At 47.3% G+C, this 17,229-nt stretch overlaps 1 protein-coding gene across 11 annotated transcripts in view; it reads right to left on the bottom strand.

Moving 5' to 3' along the window:
- The window catches only part of SPTLC1 (serine palmitoyltransferase long chain base subunit 1), a 90,636-nt gene that overhangs the window by 56,096 nt on the left and 17,311 nt on the right, over positions 1 to 17,229 (bottom strand). For 10 of the 11 annotated variants that reach the window (XR_004966656.1, XR_004966655.1, XM_036302433.1 and 7 more), the window contains exons 4-5: positions 15,560 to 15,653; positions 13,383 to 13,455 (exon numbers count right to left, since the gene is read on the bottom strand). The exons of the other annotated variant lie outside the window; for it this stretch is intronic. Coding sequence is in view for 7 of the 10 variants with exons in the window: in XM_036302433.1 (XP_036158326.1) it covers positions 13,383 to 13,455; positions 15,560 to 15,653 (167 nt within the window). In the remaining 3 variants the exon portion in view is untranslated. The remainder of the gene's footprint in view (positions 1 to 13,382; positions 13,456 to 15,559; positions 15,654 to 17,229) is intronic. 11 annotated transcript variants of the gene reach the window in all.

A 17,229-nucleotide genomic window follows, 5' to 3' on the forward strand; every position in this document is an offset into this window, starting at 1 on the left:
CTAAAGAACTCGTTTCCCTGGTTAGCAATGAGACAGTAAAGCAGACTTGGCTTTGTTTCAGAGTTTCTACCTAGTTGCTGAAAATTTTATGCCAAGCATACTCTCATTATTATATATATTCATAATCGTTTTTCTGTCCTTGCCATCAAGTGTAAGAAGAATCTCTATCCAATAAATCAATGTTACTGGTTCTTACCCTGGCCTAAAAGTTTAAGAAAGACCGGCCTGTCCTCTCCTATCTAAAGACAGTGATGTCAGCCCTGCGAAGCGAGTTCTGTCACAGGTAAATATGAATAAGCTACATAATTTCTCCTGATGTATGATAGTTACTTTGCACAATGACGGAACTCTTGGGGTGGGGCAGCAGCCAACAGGAAAACTGTCAGGGCCTGTTCTCCAACTTTGATGTCTGTCTGCTGTGTCTGTGATCCACTTCACCAACTGGGGCCACATGTGTGCATGGAGTGCAAGCACTACATTCTCTGATTCACTACCAGGAACTGACACCGTAGGTAAGAGGCCACAGAGGAGGTGGCCAGAAAGCCTGTCTCTCCCAGCACCGGCTGCCCTTGGCAGAAAGGAAGTGCCGGGAGGCAGAGGCGGCACGGGGCCTGGCTGTGGCAATCATGGGGGGCGGGGGGCAGCTCTGGGCTCCCTCATCACCAGGTGTGGACCCTGACAAGCATGAACCTGCTCTGTGCCTCTCAGGTCCTTCTTCTGTCAAATGGGTAACGGTTGTACTTGCCTCAAAGGATGGTTCTGAGAACCTCTGGAGTTCATGCTTATAAAACTCAGAACAAAACCTGGCATGGAAGAGACAGTAAGTGGGCCGTGTTTGTTCAATTAAACAAGTATTTTTAGAATTTAAAAATGGTTTTCTTTTAAAAGGTAAAAACAGTTACACTGTCTTCTAATTAATTTATCCAAATCCCAGGTATTTAAGGACTATCTTATATTAAAGTCACTTGTTCAGTTTTCCATTTATGTAATATCTCCTCTTAATCTGGTAAGAGCAAATATCAACATTAGAACAGTTTAAAAAACAACCAACCATGTTTTCTCTTCAGGCCTCCATATGCTTGCTTTCTACACTGTTGGTTTTTTAAAATACCTTGAGATTTGGACAGTTTTTCTTAAAAGTAAAAATAACATCACTTATGCACTCATTGGAACATAAATATAGTGCTGAATGTTTCTCAAAATGTTTTCACAGAATCTTATGGGATTCTTACCAAAATGTTCTGAGTGATGCAAACAGGACTGTTCGCTCCTACACTCTGAAAGTACTCTCCCATGACGGGAGAAGAAGTGGCTGACCTAGGAATTCCATGACCCAATGCTCTTCCTACTAAAACATGCAGTCATAGTTCGGCTGACTGCTATAAAACAAAGAAAGAACATACATTTAAAAATAAACAAATGAGCAATTGTTTACTGTTGGCTTTAGAACACAGTTAAATGCCACTCTCTCTCACCATGGAACCCTGCCACTAACTGCCTTTTTATCTAGTTTAACACGGTAAGCGCCCAGCCTGTTTTGTCTTCCGGACAGAAAGTATAGTGTCAGTCATCAGTGACTGACTGGGCACTTAACGTGTTAAGACCAAAGAGCCAAGTAGGCATTATATATGCAAAGCAGATCCTGGGCACCAGCAATAAACCCAGGTAAATGAGATATGTATGTATTCTAATCAAAATAAACAAAAAAGTTCTCAACAAGAGAAACTATCAAAGTGCCCTGGGACTCCATTGGCCTTAGAAGGAAAGAAGGCCCTGGCTGGTTTGGCTCAGTGGATAGAATGTCAGCCTGCAGACTGAAGGGTCCCAGGTTTGATTCCGGTCAAGGGCATATGCCTGGGTTGTGGGCTTGATCCCCAATGGGGACGTGCAGGAGGCAGCCAATCAATGATTCTCTCTCATCATTGATGTTTCTATCTCTCTCTCCCTCTCCCTTCCTCTCTGAAATCAATCAAGATAAATTTTTAAAAAGGGAGGGGGGGAGAGAAGGCTCCACAATCTGATAAAATCACTTGCTCAGTTCTACAATACACAAAACAATACAATGAGATGGTGGCAAACTCACCACACAGTCCTTACGAGACTATCCTAAGAATCTGACTAGTTCTACCTGCCAGGCCTTAGGACACAGGAGAACACTTAGCCTAAGGAACTAGATGAATCCTGACTCAGCTGTTGTTTGATTTTTCTTTTGCGGTATTGATCACCTAATATCTAATATGTTACTGTGAAATAAAAAGAGAGAATGTTTTAATAAGGAAATGTACTTTTACAAGTGATTTACATTTATTATCTGAAAAGTTGACAAAAAGAGGGAGTATTTTCATCTTTGAAAACAGATGCCTGAATTTGAGACTTTCAGGAAGAGAAAAAAAAAAAAAGACAAAACCTTTTGGGGATCCAGAGAAAGAGACCCTCAGCCTCACAAATACACACGCAACTACAAAGAAGAGGAAAGGTCACCAAGTTTGTATTAGCATTCAGTGCCAAGAGCGAATATATAATATCCTAAATATTTAGGATAAGTTCATTATACAGGGTATTTGAAAAGTTTAAAATTTAGCCTTACTGACCTCAAGTAGCTTCTCTGATCTTATCTAACACCGAAATTTCAAGGCAATCTAATATAACTGCAATAATTTAAGTGATCGCGTCCAGAATAGGCAAAGCATAGAAACTATCCTGTTAGAGAACCAAAAAGGGAAAAATATAGACAATAGGCATCTAAAGAAAGGAAAAGGGTGACAAGTCCACATGGGCAGCTGTTAAGGAACAAGAAGTTTATCGGAAGGACAAGGTACTCGAAAACCATTACACACGACTCCAAGCTACAGCTTTAGTGCCTTGTCACAAAAACACTGCAAATTAACTTCAACCTTTGCTAGATGACACCGTCTGTTTGAGGCTTCAACTACAATTAGGAAAAGATGACTCCATGACCAACAGCCATTTACAGAGGAGCTTATATACAACAATGTGCTCATTATACTGCTTCTGGTGGCACATTCAGACACCTGAAAAGTCAAATCCAACTTAAAACAGTCACTCCAACTGCAAGGTAAAAGTCATGTGTAGCATACTTCCATGTTTGTAAAAATGGGGGAAAATATATATGTACGGAAGTGGTTTACATATGGAAGAACTGAGAAACTCTTGATAGTAGTTGTCTTTTTAGTGGTGGGATGGCAGTGGGAAAGGGAAGCCTTTTCTATCTCTAGAAACTTATTGAAGTTTATATCCTGGTCTGAATTATTCAAACAAGAAAATTAAAAAACCATTCCTCTAAAACCCCAATAAAGTCCCATGCTTGGAAGCACACAGCATCCTGTTATGCACAGTAAATTTCAGGTGAGCCAAATGGCAAGATGACTGGGCTAGTCTAACAATATATTTCCATAGCTTTGGGAAAACTGGTCTTGAAGTTTTGAAACATTTGTTTTCATGACTTGATTTAGCAATAAATATCTTATCTGTCATCTCAGATGAACTCACAACAGGGGTCAAGCCACTCATGCAAATAGAATTCTAGAGAAAGAGAGGCTTTTAGGAAAGCAACTTCTTTACCTCAGTAGGCAGGTCACAGAAAGAAAGCCTTATTAATCAGATTACAACTAACAACCCCATAAAAATGCCTTTCCTTGTGTTTCAATAGTTAATCAAGGAAATCATTCCCAATGAATCAGAACCAAGCAAACAACGCACGTTTGCAGTAGGTTAGAGCAAAGAGAGAGACTGCTCGGAGCTCATTTAAGCCGTTGATCCTGCCATTAAGACCGGGAGTTAGCAATGGTCAAGATGGCAGAGAAGGTAAACCTCCTCCCATGACCACATCAAAATTACCGCTCCACTGCAGAACAATCCTCACTGAGAACCTCCTAAAGACAAGCTGAACAGAACCTATAACTAAGGATGTACAGAGAAGCTACGGTGAGGCGGGTAGGAGGGCCTTAATGCAGAAGGGGCTGGTCTCATACCCATGTGTGGAGATTAAAAATGGGAAGTGATATCTACGCTATGGAGGTTCCCCTGAAGAGTGAGGGGTCCCAGACCCACACCAGGCTACCTAGCCCAGGCTTCCAGTGCCAGTAAGAGAAGTCCCCATCACTTGTGGCTGTGAAAACCAGCAAAGACTGTGACTGAGACGCAGGGATGCTGGAATCCCAGCCACCCCTCATAAAGAGCCCACCATGGACTTTGACACTCACTCTGAGCTGCAGCTCAAAAAGCACCATGGTGGTTTGCTTTCTTCCAAACACAAGTGTTGGCAGAGTCCACTGGTCCTTTGTTGAGTCTCCCCCCATCCCTCCAACCCCCACCCCCTGACTAGCAGACGGACACCTTATCTGAGTCTCCATCAACCTGGCGAACTGTAATTGCCTATTTTCCTGCCCCATCAAATTTGCTGTCCACCAAAGCCACTTCTAGCAGCTTTTCCATAAAAACAGCCAGTCTTGGCTCATGCTGTGGACTTTCACAACATCTCTCAAAGGTTCACAAACCAAACAAGCAGCATCTGGCCTCGGCATGACCATACCTCTTCCTAAGCAGCCCTAAGTCTGGCACTAGCTGCAGCCAGCCTCATTTTGAAGCTTCATCAATTCCAGGTGCCTCCAAGCCCAGCACAAGTGGCAACCATCTGTAGATCACTCTGTAGCTCCTATCATGTGGCCCTGGAGAAGGCAGAGGCAGTGGCTGACCTTGCCCTGCACCAGAGTGCCTCCCAAGAGGCTCCAGAACCAACACACCTGGTGGCCAGCTACAGACCACACCAAAGCACCACCCAACCACCTCTACAAACAAGAGACTAAAAGGATGGACTTGGCAGGCACTAGAGCCCCACTAACGCGAATCCTGCTGCACAGGGTCAGCTCCTGCACAAGTCCTCCAGTGCAGTCACAGCCAACCAGCCTGAGGGCCTATCCCTCCAACTGATGTGCCAACAGCAATCAAGGCTCAGCTACAACAGGAGGCACCCACACAAGGGACAGTCCTGGAGCACCCAGCTCAGGTTGCTGTGGGGAAGCATGGGACTTGGTTGGAAGGTCTGTGAGGAGGATTCTCTGAAAGGTCAGGGGCCTCTGAGAGGACAGCCCCTACCTTGACTTTTCCAAACAAGTTCGATCCCCGGGGTGTTTTGCTAGAATCTCTGTTTAGTCTTTAAAGGCACGACCTTGTAGAAGCATATACTTTCTCAAGGATACCTACCCTGCTGATTGTAACTAGAGGTTAATTTTAGTTCAAGCTGTTAGGACAAAGGAGGCAGGCGAACGGGGCTACTTGGCGGTGATAGCCGAGTAGTGCCTTAGCCCCTCTTTCACTGAAACGTGTGTTAGGGTAATTATTCATCCCTCGCAGAGGGTCTGCTGGTCAGCCCCGGCAGGTTACCAGGAAGGTGGAACCACCAGGCCCCATAGGACACCTACTACATAAGACCACTACCAAAACCAGGAGATGTAGACACAAACAGGGAGGCAGCCAAACTGAGAAGAAACATGCCCCAATGAAAGAACAAAATAAAATTCCAGAACTAAACAAAATGGAGACAATCTATCAGATACAGAGTTCAAAACACTGGTTATAAAGATGCTCAATGATTTCAGTGAGAACTTTAACAAAAAGATTGGAACTACAAAAATGGGGATAGAAAACATAAAGAACCAGTCAGAAATGAAGAATACATTGGAGAATGTCAACAGTAGATTAGATAAAACAGAGGATTGAATCAGTGATTTGGAATATAAGGAAGCATACATAAAAATACCCAATCAGAATAGCAAAAAGAAAAAGGAATTTTAAAAAAAGGAAAAAACAGTTTAAGGGCCCTCTGGGACAACATCAGGGGTACCAACATTCACCTCACAGGGGTGCCTAAAGAAGAAACAATAAGAGATTAAAAACCAATTTGAGGAAATAATGATGGAAAACTTCCCTAAACTGTTGAAGGAAAGAGACATACAAATCCAGTAAGTACAGAGTTCCAAACAAGATGAACCAAGAGAGGCCCACACTAAGACATATCATAATTACAATGCCAAAGAGAGAATCTTAAAAGTATCAAGAGAAAAGCAGCTAGTTACCTACAAAGGAAGATCCCGTAAGACTGTCAGCTGATTTCTCAACAGAAACTTTGCAGGCCAGAAGGGTTGGCAGAAAGTATTCACAGTGATGAAAAGCAAGGACCTACAAGTAAATTTTCTTTACCCAGCAAGGCTATCATTTAGAACTGAAGGTCTGATAAAGAGACAACAACAAAAAGCTAAAGGAGTTCATCACCACAAACCAGTATTATATGAAATGTTAAAGAGACGAGGAGGAGGAGAAAGAGGAGATGAAAACAAAGATACAAAATAAAATGGCAATAACCTCATACCCATCAATAATTACTTGAAATGTAAATGGATTAAATGCTCCAATTAAAAGACAAGGTGTGCCCCAGCTGGTTTGGCTCAGTGGATAGAGCGTTGGCCTGCAAACTGAAGAGTCCTGGGTTCAATTCCGGTCAAGGGCACATGCCGGGATTGCGGGCTCAATCCCCAGTAGGGGATGTGAAAGAAGCAGCCGATCAATAATTCTCACATCACTGATGTTTCCATCTCTCCCTCTCCCGTCCTCTCTGAAATATATGTGTGTGTGTGTGTGTGTGTGTGTGTGTGTATTTATATCTATAGCTATATCTAAAGATATACTAGTAAGGTGGCTGAATGGATAAAGGAATAAGACCCTTACAAATGCTGTCTATAAGAGACCCACTTCAGATTGAAAGAGACATACAGATTGAATGTAAAGGGATGAAAAAAGATATTTCATGCAAATGGAAATGTGAAAGAAAAGCTGGAATATCAATATTTATATCACATGAAATAGACTTTAAAACCAAGGCTACAACAAGAGTCAGAGAAGAACTCAGCAATTCCTCTTCTGAGGAATTTATTCAAAGAAACCCAAAACACTAATTAAAAAAGACATATGCATCCCTATGTTTACTGCAGTATTATTTACAACTACAGTCCCAGTGCAAAGATTCGTGCACCGGTGGGGGTCCCTTGGCCTGGCCTGCGCCCTCTCACAATCCAGGACACCTCAGGGAATGTCGGACTGCAGTTTCAGCCAGATCCCTGCAAGGCCAGGCTGAGGGATCCCACTGGTACATGAATTCGTGCACTGGGCCTCTAGTATGCATATAAGATCTTTGGTTAGTCTCTTCCCACCCTCCCCCCTTCCTTCTGAGATTCATCAGTCTGTTCCATGTTCCCAGGTCTGTGCATTGAGCGTCTTCCCCCTGGTGGTCAGTGCACGTAATAGCTACCGGTCAAATGGACAAACAGTTGCTTAGGCTTTTATACATCTAGATAGCCAAGACACACAAAAAAACCCTAAGTGTTCATCAATAATCAAATGGCTAGAAAACCAAGACAACATATGGAAGATTAACAAGAATAAAAAAAATGGCTAAAGAAGATGTCACGTGTGAATCTTGCCATTTGCAACAACATGGATAGACTTAGAAATGTTATGCTAAGTGAAATAAGTCAGGCAGAGAAAGGCAAATACCATATAATTTCATTTATACATGAAATCTATCAATATCTAATCTAATAAAAGAGAAACATGCAAGTTAACCATACCTCCGCTACACCCACAAGTCACACCCACCAGCCAATCGGGAGCAAATATGCAAATTAACCCAACTAAGATGGTGGCGGCCACAGAGCTGGAGTGAGGAGGAGGCTTGGGTTGGCCCCGGCAATGTAGGAAGCCAAGCTTCCTGCCTGCCCTGAGCTCCACTCAAAGCTACAAAGTTTCAATTATAGAAGATAAATAAATCCCAGATACCTGCTTCCAGCACGCGGCTGTGGACAGCCTGAAAACAGCCCTCAGCCCCTCACCCAGGCTGGCCAGGCACGCCAGCGGGACCCTCCCACCTGAAGGGGGTGTAGGCAACCTGAAAACAGCCCTCAGCACCTCACCCAGGCAGGCCACACCCCCATTGGGTGAGGGTCCCTGCTGCGGGGCTTGGCCAGCCTGCAAACAGTGACCAGCCACTCACCCAGGCTGGCCAGGCACCCCAGTGGGACCCCCATCCTGATCCAGGACACCCTTCAGGGCAAACCAGCCGGCCCCCACCCGTGCATCAGGTCTTGATACTATATAATAAAAGGGAAATATGCAAATTGACCCTAACAGCAGAACAACTGGAAATGACTGGTCACTATGACACACACTGACCACCAAGGGACAGACTGCCCCCTGGTGGTCAGTGCAATCCCACAGGGGGAACTCTGCTCAGCCACAAGCCAGGCTGATGGCTGCCAGCATAGCGGTTATGGCGGGAGCCTCTCCCGTCTCAACAGCGCTAAGGATGTCTGACTGCAGCTTAGGCCTGCTCCAGCTGGCAAGTGGACATCTTCCGAAGGATGTCTGACTGCCAGCTTAGGCCCGATCCCCCCGGGGAGTGGGCCTAAGCCAGCATGTGGACATCCTCCAAGGGGTCCCAGACTGTGAGAGGGTGCAGGCCGAGCTGAGGGGACCCCCTCCCCAGTGCACGAATGTCGTGCACCAGGCCTCTAGCGTGTGTATCTACACTAATAAAAAACAAAAATGTAAATTGACCGTACCTTCGCTACGCCTTAAGCCACGCTCACCAGCCAATCAGAGTGACTATATGCAAATTAACACAACCAAGATGGCGGCTGGCAGCCACGGAGCTGGAGCGAGCAGAAGGCTTGGTTGCCCAGTGATGGAGGAAGCCAAGCTTCCCGCCTGCCGCGGCCAGCTCTGAGCTCCACTCATGGCAACAAAGTTTCAATTATAAAAGCTAAATAAACCCCAGATACCTGCTTTCAGCCAGCCGTGGACACGGAGCTGAAGTGAGCAGGAGGTTGGGTTGCCCCTGGCGATGGAGGAAGCCAAGCTTCCTGCCCGCCCTGGCAGGCTCTGAGCTCCACTCAAGGCTACAAAGTTTCAATTATAGAAGGTAAATTAATCCCAGAAGGAGAGGCTGGGAGCTTCCGTTGCCGGGGGGGCTTGGCCAGCCTGAAAACGGCCCTCAGCCCCTCATCCAGACTGGCCAGGCACCCCAGTGGGGACCCCGCAACCGAAAGGGGGTGTGGCCAGCCTGGAAACAGCCATAAGCCCCTCACCCAGGCTGGCCAAACCTCCATGGGGTGAGGGTCCCCACTGGGAGGAGCTTGACCAGCCTGCAAACAGCCACCAGCCCCTCACCCAGACTGGCCAGGCACCCCAGTAGGGAACCAGACCCTGAAGGGGGTGTGACCAGCTGCAAACAGCCATCAACCCCTCACCCAGGCTGGCCAGGCACCCCAGTGAGGACCCCCACCCTGAAGGGGGTGTGGCCAGCTGAAAACAGCCATCAACCCCTCACCCAGGCTGGCCAGGCACCCCAGTGAGGACCCCCACCCTGAAGGGGGTGTGACCAGCCTGCAAACACCCATCAGCCCCTCACCCAGGCTGGCCAGGCACCCAAGCAGGGCCCCCACCCTGATCTGGGACACCCTTCAGGGAAAACCAGTCGACCCCCACCCATGCACCAGGCCTCGATCCTATATAATAAAAGGATAACATGCAAATTGACCCTAACAGCAGAAAGACTGGGAATGACGGGTCACTATGACACACACTGACCACCAGGGGGCAGATGCTCAATGCAGGAGCTGTCCCCTGGTGGTCAGTGCACTCCCACAGGGGGCACTCTGCTCAGCCACAAGCCAGGCTGATGGCTGCCAGTACAGCGGTGGTGGCGGGAGTCTCTCCCGCCTCCTCAGCAGCACTAAGGATGTCCGACTGCAGCTTAGGTCTGCTCCCCGCTGGCAAATGGACATCCCCTGAGGACTGCCGGGATGCCAGAGGGATGTCTGACTGCAAGCTTGGGCCCGATCCCCCCAGGGAGCAAGCCTAAGCCAGCATGTGGACATCCTCCAAGGGGTCCCAGACTGCGAGAGGGCACAGGCTGGGCTGAGGGACACCCCCGAGTGCACAAATATTTGTGCACCCGGCCTCTAGTATATATATAAAAGCCTAAGCAACCGTTCAAACTGGTCGACCAAATGGCCGGTCACTATGATGCACACTGACCACCAGGTGGAAGATGCTCAATGCAGGAGCTGCCACCTGGTGGTCAGTGCACTCCCACAGCCAACCTCCTGTGGCTGGCCAACCTCTTGTGGTCCCTCCCTTCAACCAGCTGGCCCTGATCGACCCCGATCGGGACTGGGCAAGATGGCCCCAATCAGCACCAATTGCTGGCCAGGCCAATGGACCCCACCCATGCACTAATTCATGCAGTGGGCCTCTAGTTTTCAAAATAAAAGAGCAACAAAACAGAAACAAACTCATAGATACTGAGAATAAACTGATGCTTGCCAGAAGGCAGGGGGGTTGAGGAGATGGGTAAAAATGGTGAAAGGATTAAGAAGTACAAATTGGCAGTTATAAAATTAGTCAAAAGGATATAAAATATAGCATAAGGAATATAGTCATAATATTATACTAAAAAAAGTGCCCCAGTGCACGGATTCGTGCACATTGAAAAGAAATAAATTAGAAGGTGGTCGGCAGAGCAGGACTGGGCGAGTGGACTGGACACGCCCTGGAGCCAACGTCCTGTGGTAACCCCCAGCCGGCCACACCTGGGGTGGCGCCATGGCTTGAAGGGCATCTGTGGAGTGAGCAGGGTCCCTCCGGCAGGTGGGGTCCCTCAGCCTGGCCTGCGGGGATCGGGCCAAAACCCGCTCTCCGACATCCCCCGAGGGGTCCCGGAGTGGGAGGGGGCACTCTGCAAAGTTGCTGTCGTACAGTGTGTGAAACACAAAGGCAAGTGTGCAGTAAACCAGATTCAGAGCAGACAGTGCCCCAGCAACAACATAATCCATGGCCAAAGGTAGAATCGTGTGGCCCCGCAAGGAATTGGGCTCCCTCCTCTCTGGTTTCGGGGTGCATAACCTGAGAAGTGCCGCTGCCAAGTCACTGCAGCTCAGCAGCTCTTGCATTGAGCGTCTGTCCCCTGGTGGTCAGTGCACATCATAGCTACCAGTTGGATGGACACTAAGCATATTAGCCTTTTATATATACAGATGGCCTGTTGCTGGGGAGAGGAAGCCGGCCGTTGCTATATGACGTCATTACCCGGCACCCACAGCCACCGTTTCCGAGATGGACTGGGCTGTGGGCCGCATTTTGCACCATGGGGTCTTGGCAGCATCAGCTGTGATTTGGTGGGCTGTCGCTCCAGGTTGGTGGCGGGGCCTGTGTCCCAGTTGGGGTAAGCCAAGTGTTGTTTTGTGGGGTCCAGGTCCGCAGTGCCATTTCTTTGTAAATGGCCGAGCACCTTACGGCAGCTCCTACATTGAGTGTCTGCCCCCTGGCAATCAGTGTATGTCATAGTGACTGGTCAGATGGCATATTAGCCTATTACAGTGATGGCGAACCCTTTGAGCTCGGCGTGTCAGTATTTTGAAAAACCCTAACTTAACTCTGGTGCCATGTCACATATAGAAATTTTTTGATATTTGCAACCATAGTAAAACAAAGACTTATATTTTTGATATTTATTTTATATATTTAAATGCCATTTAACAAAGAAAAATCAACCAAAAAAAATGAGTTCGCGTGTCACCTCTGACACGCATGTCATAGGTTCGCCATCACTGGCCTATTATATATATAGATATACATGGAGTCAGATAAGCACTAAACTTATGGGGGTGGTCACTTTGTAAGTTATACAAATCTATGTTGTACACCTGAAACTAATATAACTAACTGTATGTCAATAATTAAAAAAATTATTTAGAAAAAGAATTATTAAATGAGGGGGGAAAAAGACTAGGAGTGAGCATACTTGGTTTCCAGTTTTAGGGCAGAAGTTAATGACCTGTGTGACTGTGAGGAAGTCACTTAACCTCTCTGGGCTTTCTATTTGTCTTATGAATAGTTAGAATCCTGGAGTATATGACTTTTAAAACCTTTCCAGCTGTAGGATTCTTGGACATTAACTCCTGTCACCTGTTTCCAATATAAATAATTTAACTGCTAAACTTGCTAAGGAATAAAGAAAAGTGCTCTCTTAAATAAAAATATCATAACTGTTAAAGAAACACACACACACACACACACACACACACAGAAATGGAAGTGAGGACAGAAGATGGATGAGCCTTCCCTGGCTTTATTTTCACCACACTCTGACATTTTGAAGCCAGAATGTTATTTCCAGGAATATACTCATTTGAACAATTATTTAGCATTTTCAAAGCTTTCAGAAGAACAATATACATGTAATAAACACAACCTGAAAATGCCAGGGTGTCTTTAAGAAATCTGTTAGGGAAGTTCATAGTGTTTGAAATCACACACTCATCCTAACATTTACTTAGCCTGTCCCAGGGTCACCCATACACAGGGAAATCAATGATCCTTCATCTTTATTCCAGAAAGAAAAGAGCTACATAGCCTATCGCCTCACAATCTGCTCTTGCCTTTCTCCCTGGCACGTGGAGGTTTGCCTTTCTCCCCGGCACATGGTGGTTCTCCAGCTGGAGCTTATCTCCCGGCCCCCTTTGCAGGAAGGCATGACCCGGGTTATGGTCTCACCAATGCAATGTGGCAGAGTGATGTGCAGGGTGACTTGCCTGCCTAAAAGTGTATTGCTGCCGCCGAAACCGGTTTGGCTCGGTGGATAGAGCGTCGGCTTGCGGACTGAAAGGTCCCAGGTTCGATTCCGGTCAAGGGCATGTACCTGGGTTGCGGGCACATCCCCAGTGGGAAATGTGCAGGAGGCAGCTGATCGATGTTCCTCTCTCATCGATGTTTCTAACTCTCTATCTCTCTCCCTTCCTCTCTGTAAAAAATCAATAAAATATATTTAAAAAAAAAAAAGTGTATTGCTGCCCTGCACTCCTGCTCCCTATACTTGCCACCTGGCTGCAGCCATGCAGACAAGGATGGTGCCCTCCACACTGGAGCAGAGACAGGGAAGATGCCGATTCCTGCACAATTATGAAGAGCAGAGCCACCCACACAGGACCCTTCCTCTTACAATTGCCATGCACCACAGAAATGAACTGTTTCCTAACACCGCTGCCTTGGGGGGGATGGGGGGGCACATGAAACAGCAGCTCAGGCTTTGACCTAAGAACTGCACACCTAAGGTAACTTTGGCTCTTCTCCACAAGTGACATTCAACTCTAAACAATGGTTCCAAACAACAACGTTCTAGAAAATAAGGTAAGAAATAGCACGCACCGGCTTAACACCACAACTAACTAAAGATGCCTTTTCCAAGGAGTTCTGAAATAAAATGGAACCTTATTCCACCAAAGAGTAGTCTGAAAAATACTGAAACATACCAAATGTGCCGTAAAATCCTCTAGGTCCGCAAGTCCCCACACCATACTTCTTTAGAGATGCCAAAGCTGCTGCCTTGTGGGAGGAAAGAAACAATTCAAAACTGGCATTTCCTAGTCTTTAACCAGTAACTCCTCCCTTCCTCCCCCTTTTCCTTCCTTTCTTAAACTATGACATCCTAACAATAGGATACAAAGAAAAGCAGACATAAAGATTTAAGGATAGCCATAGCTGATTTGGCTCAGTGGATAGAGCATCAGCCGACGGACTGAAGGGTCCCAGGTTCGATTCCAGTCAAGGGCACATGCTAGGTTGCAGGCTCGAACCCCAGTAGGGGTGTGCAGGAGGCAGCTGATCAATGATTCTCTTTCATCATGGATGTTTCCCTCCCTCTCTCCCTCTCTCCCTCTCTCTCTCAGAAATCAATCTTATCTAATAAACATGCAAATTGACCGTACCTCTGCTACACCTAAAGCCATGCCCACCAGACAATCAGGAGTATACAAATAAACCAAACCAAGATGGCAGTGGCCACGGAGCTGGAGCAAACAGGAGGCTTGGGTTGCCCCTGGCGATGAAGGAAGCCAAGCTTCCCCACTGCCCTGGCTGGCTATGGGAACCGCTCAAGGCTACAAAGTTTCAATTATAGAAGATTAATAAATCCCAGGTACCTGCTTCCAGCCACTGTGGTCTCCGCTCAAGGAGGATCTGGGAGCCTGGGTTGCCAGGGGCTGTGGCCACCCTGAAGGGGGTATGGCCAGCCTGAAAACAGCCCTCAGCCCTTCACCCAGGCTGGCCACACCCTCATGGGGTGAGGGTCCCCACTGGGGGGCTTGGCCAGCCTGCAAACAGCCATCAGCCCCTCACCCAGGCTGGCCAGTCACCCCAGCAGGGACCCCCACCCTGAAGGGGGTGTGGCCAGCTTGAAAACAGCCCTCAGCCCCTCACCCAGGCTGACTACGCTCCCCCAGCAGGGACCCTCATCCCAGGGGGGCGTGGCTGGCCTGCAAACCACCACAGGCCCCTCGCCCAGGCCTCCCCACGCCCCAGGGGAACCCCCACCCTGATCCGGGACACCCTTCAGGGCAAACCAGCCGGCCCCCATCCGTGCACCAAGCCTCTATCTATACTAATATAAGGGTAATATGCTAATTAGACTGGGAGACCTTACAGGAGACCTTCCGGACATTCTTCTGGACAAAGCCATGGTGGCAGGGCCGAGGTAGAGGCAGTTAGAGGCCAAGAGGGGAGGGCAGTTGTGGGTGATCAGGCTGGTGGGGGGCGGGGCCATTGGGGGTAAGCAGACCAGCATGGGGGCCAGTTGGGGGCAAGCAGGCCATCAGTGGGGTTCAGTTGCAGGTGATCAGGACAGCGGGGGGGAGGCAGTTTGGAGTGAGCAGGCCAGCAGGGGGGCAGTGGGGGGCGAGCAGGCCGGTGGGGGCAAGCAGGTCAGCGGGGGGGGGGAGGGGGCAGTTGGGGGTGATCAGGCTGGCGGGGGATGGCATTTGGGGGCAAGCAGGCCGGCGGCGGGGGGCAGCTGGGGGTGAGCAGGCCGGCAGGCAGAGTGGTTAGGGTCAATCAGGCAGGCAGGCAGGCTGGTGAGCGGTTAGGAGCCAGCAGTCCCAGATTGTGAGAGGGATGTCCGACTGCCGGTTTAGGCCCAATCCCTGTAAACCCGCAGGACATCCTTCAAGGGGTCCCAGATTGGAGAGGGTGCAGGCCGGGCTGAGGAACACCCCATGCCCCCTGCATGAATTTCGTGCACCAGGCCACTAGTAAAAATATATTTTTTAAAAAAGATTTAAGGATATAACTTAAAACAGACATGTTCTATTAACTCAAATATCAAATCCCGGTTAATTTGATGCGTTTATACTTTTTGGCATGTGTGGACATAAGTCTAGGCTCAAAAATATTTACTGGCCGACAATCCCAACAGAAACTGGAACAATTTTCTAAACACATCTCCAACCATCACCAGGTCTGGCTCGGACAACACTAAGCCACAACAGACACTCCTGCCTCCCTCTCTGGAAATCCAGGTCACAGCTCTTCCAGAAAAGAGAAATGGCAGACACTTAGAGAGCCCTTTCTGATGCTCTGCATTGATCTTTGATTTTATGTCCAGTTTCTTAAGTCAGTCATGCTATCTTTTCACTTCAGCATGGGTGCTACTTACCTTGACTCTAGGGTTATCCAACAATCCAAGAAAATTAAAGGAGGCAAAGTTTATACATTCTTTTCCATTCACCACGATGCTGTGGCTTGGAGGGCTGGGGAAGAGAGATGAGAATGGTTTACTCAGCCAACACGTTACAGCACACATGCTCCCACACTACCCTGGCAGCAGACAGGACACAGTGTTGTTACTCTACACTACTTGTGCACCGGTCTTCCAGCTCTTGTACTGTTTATTTTTAAAAAGTAAAATTAGACAATGGTATATTAAAATCAGATACTTGGGCAGTAATTCTTAATAGGCTACCCTGTACACTTCAGTTAAGAAGCTAGAATTTTAAAATGGATAGATGGCAAATCTTTGTTTTGATTTTACAATTCATTTAAGAAAGAATAGCTAGCCCTGGCCGGTTGCTCAGTGGTTAGAGCGTCGGCCTATGGACCGAAGGGTCAAGGTTTCAATTCCAGTCAAGGGAATGTACCTTCGTTGCAGGTTCCCCAGCGCCAGTAGAGGTGCGTGTGGGAGGCAACCAATGGATGTATCTCTTTCACAACGCTATTTCTCTCTCTCTCTCTCTCTCTCTCTCTTCTCACCTCCTCCCTCCCTTCCACTCTCTTTCAAAATCAATGGAAAAAATATCCTCAGGTGAGGATTAAAAAATAAATAAAAAATAGCTAAATAAAGTACCTCAGACTCAACCATTGAGCCACACCAGCTGGGATGTGTGTGCATGTGTGTGTGTGTGTGTGTGTGTGTGTGTATAAAAGCAGCGGTCACCAACCGGTGGTCCATGAGGCCCAAAAGGTTGGCGACCACTGTATTAAAAACAGAGTGGCCAGCTCCACAGGAGTATGCATCTAAGTGTGGCTGGGACAGGACAAGTCCTTTGCTGACAAACACTAGCTGCAGGCCATGCTTCAGAAACACAGGGCCAAGCTACAGGTCACAAGCAATTAACCGGTTGTAGGACCAAATTGAGTCAGTCACAATCAACCTATTTTAACTAAAGGAAACCATAGAATAGAATGGAGTGGGACTGTCACAGCAAGGGAAGTGACTGTGCCTGAAACTTGTTTCAGTTACACATCTGCACTGGTCTACATGCTGGGTTGCTCTAGAAAATGCACTACGGCCAGAAAAGACCGAGACACTGCTCTCATTGGTATGTATCAACAGAACTGGTTTTCTATGAGAAAGATAACAAAGATGCTGTGAAACCAGGGAGGAAATGAAAGACAACTTCAAGTAAATTCACAAAAGGAGATAAAAATTTACAGTCGTTTGCCCTGTGGCTACTGATGGCTTCAGAAACTTTTGGAGATTACCTGGGCTTGTAAGCCTCAGTTTCTTCATCTGTAAAATGGGGAGAGGACCTTTTTCTCAAGATAACTGTCATTACAAAAGTGCCTGGTCCACAGAGGTGTTCTCTAAATATTACCTTCCTTCTTCCCTATGGCTTCAAGGTTTCTTCTCTTTTCACCCACTGGGACTGTGAATCCATCATGTTATTTAGTTTGACCCTTCTCAGGGCTTCTTAAAGTTTCCCCAGTCCTCCCTGACGTGGAGGTTTTGGCACTCACAAAAAGATGAGAAAACAAAACACCTATATAGACAAGCCTGCAGTAATAGTTGCTGCTGTGAAAGTCAAGGCCATTCCACAAAAACCGTGA

The sequence above is a fragment of the Myotis myotis genome, unplaced genomic scaffold, assembly GCF_014108235.1.
Source record: "Myotis myotis isolate mMyoMyo1 unplaced genomic scaffold, mMyoMyo1.p scaffold_m19_p_31, whole genome shotgun sequence".
NCBI lineage: Eukaryota > Metazoa > Chordata > Mammalia > Chiroptera > Vespertilionidae > Myotis > Myotis myotis.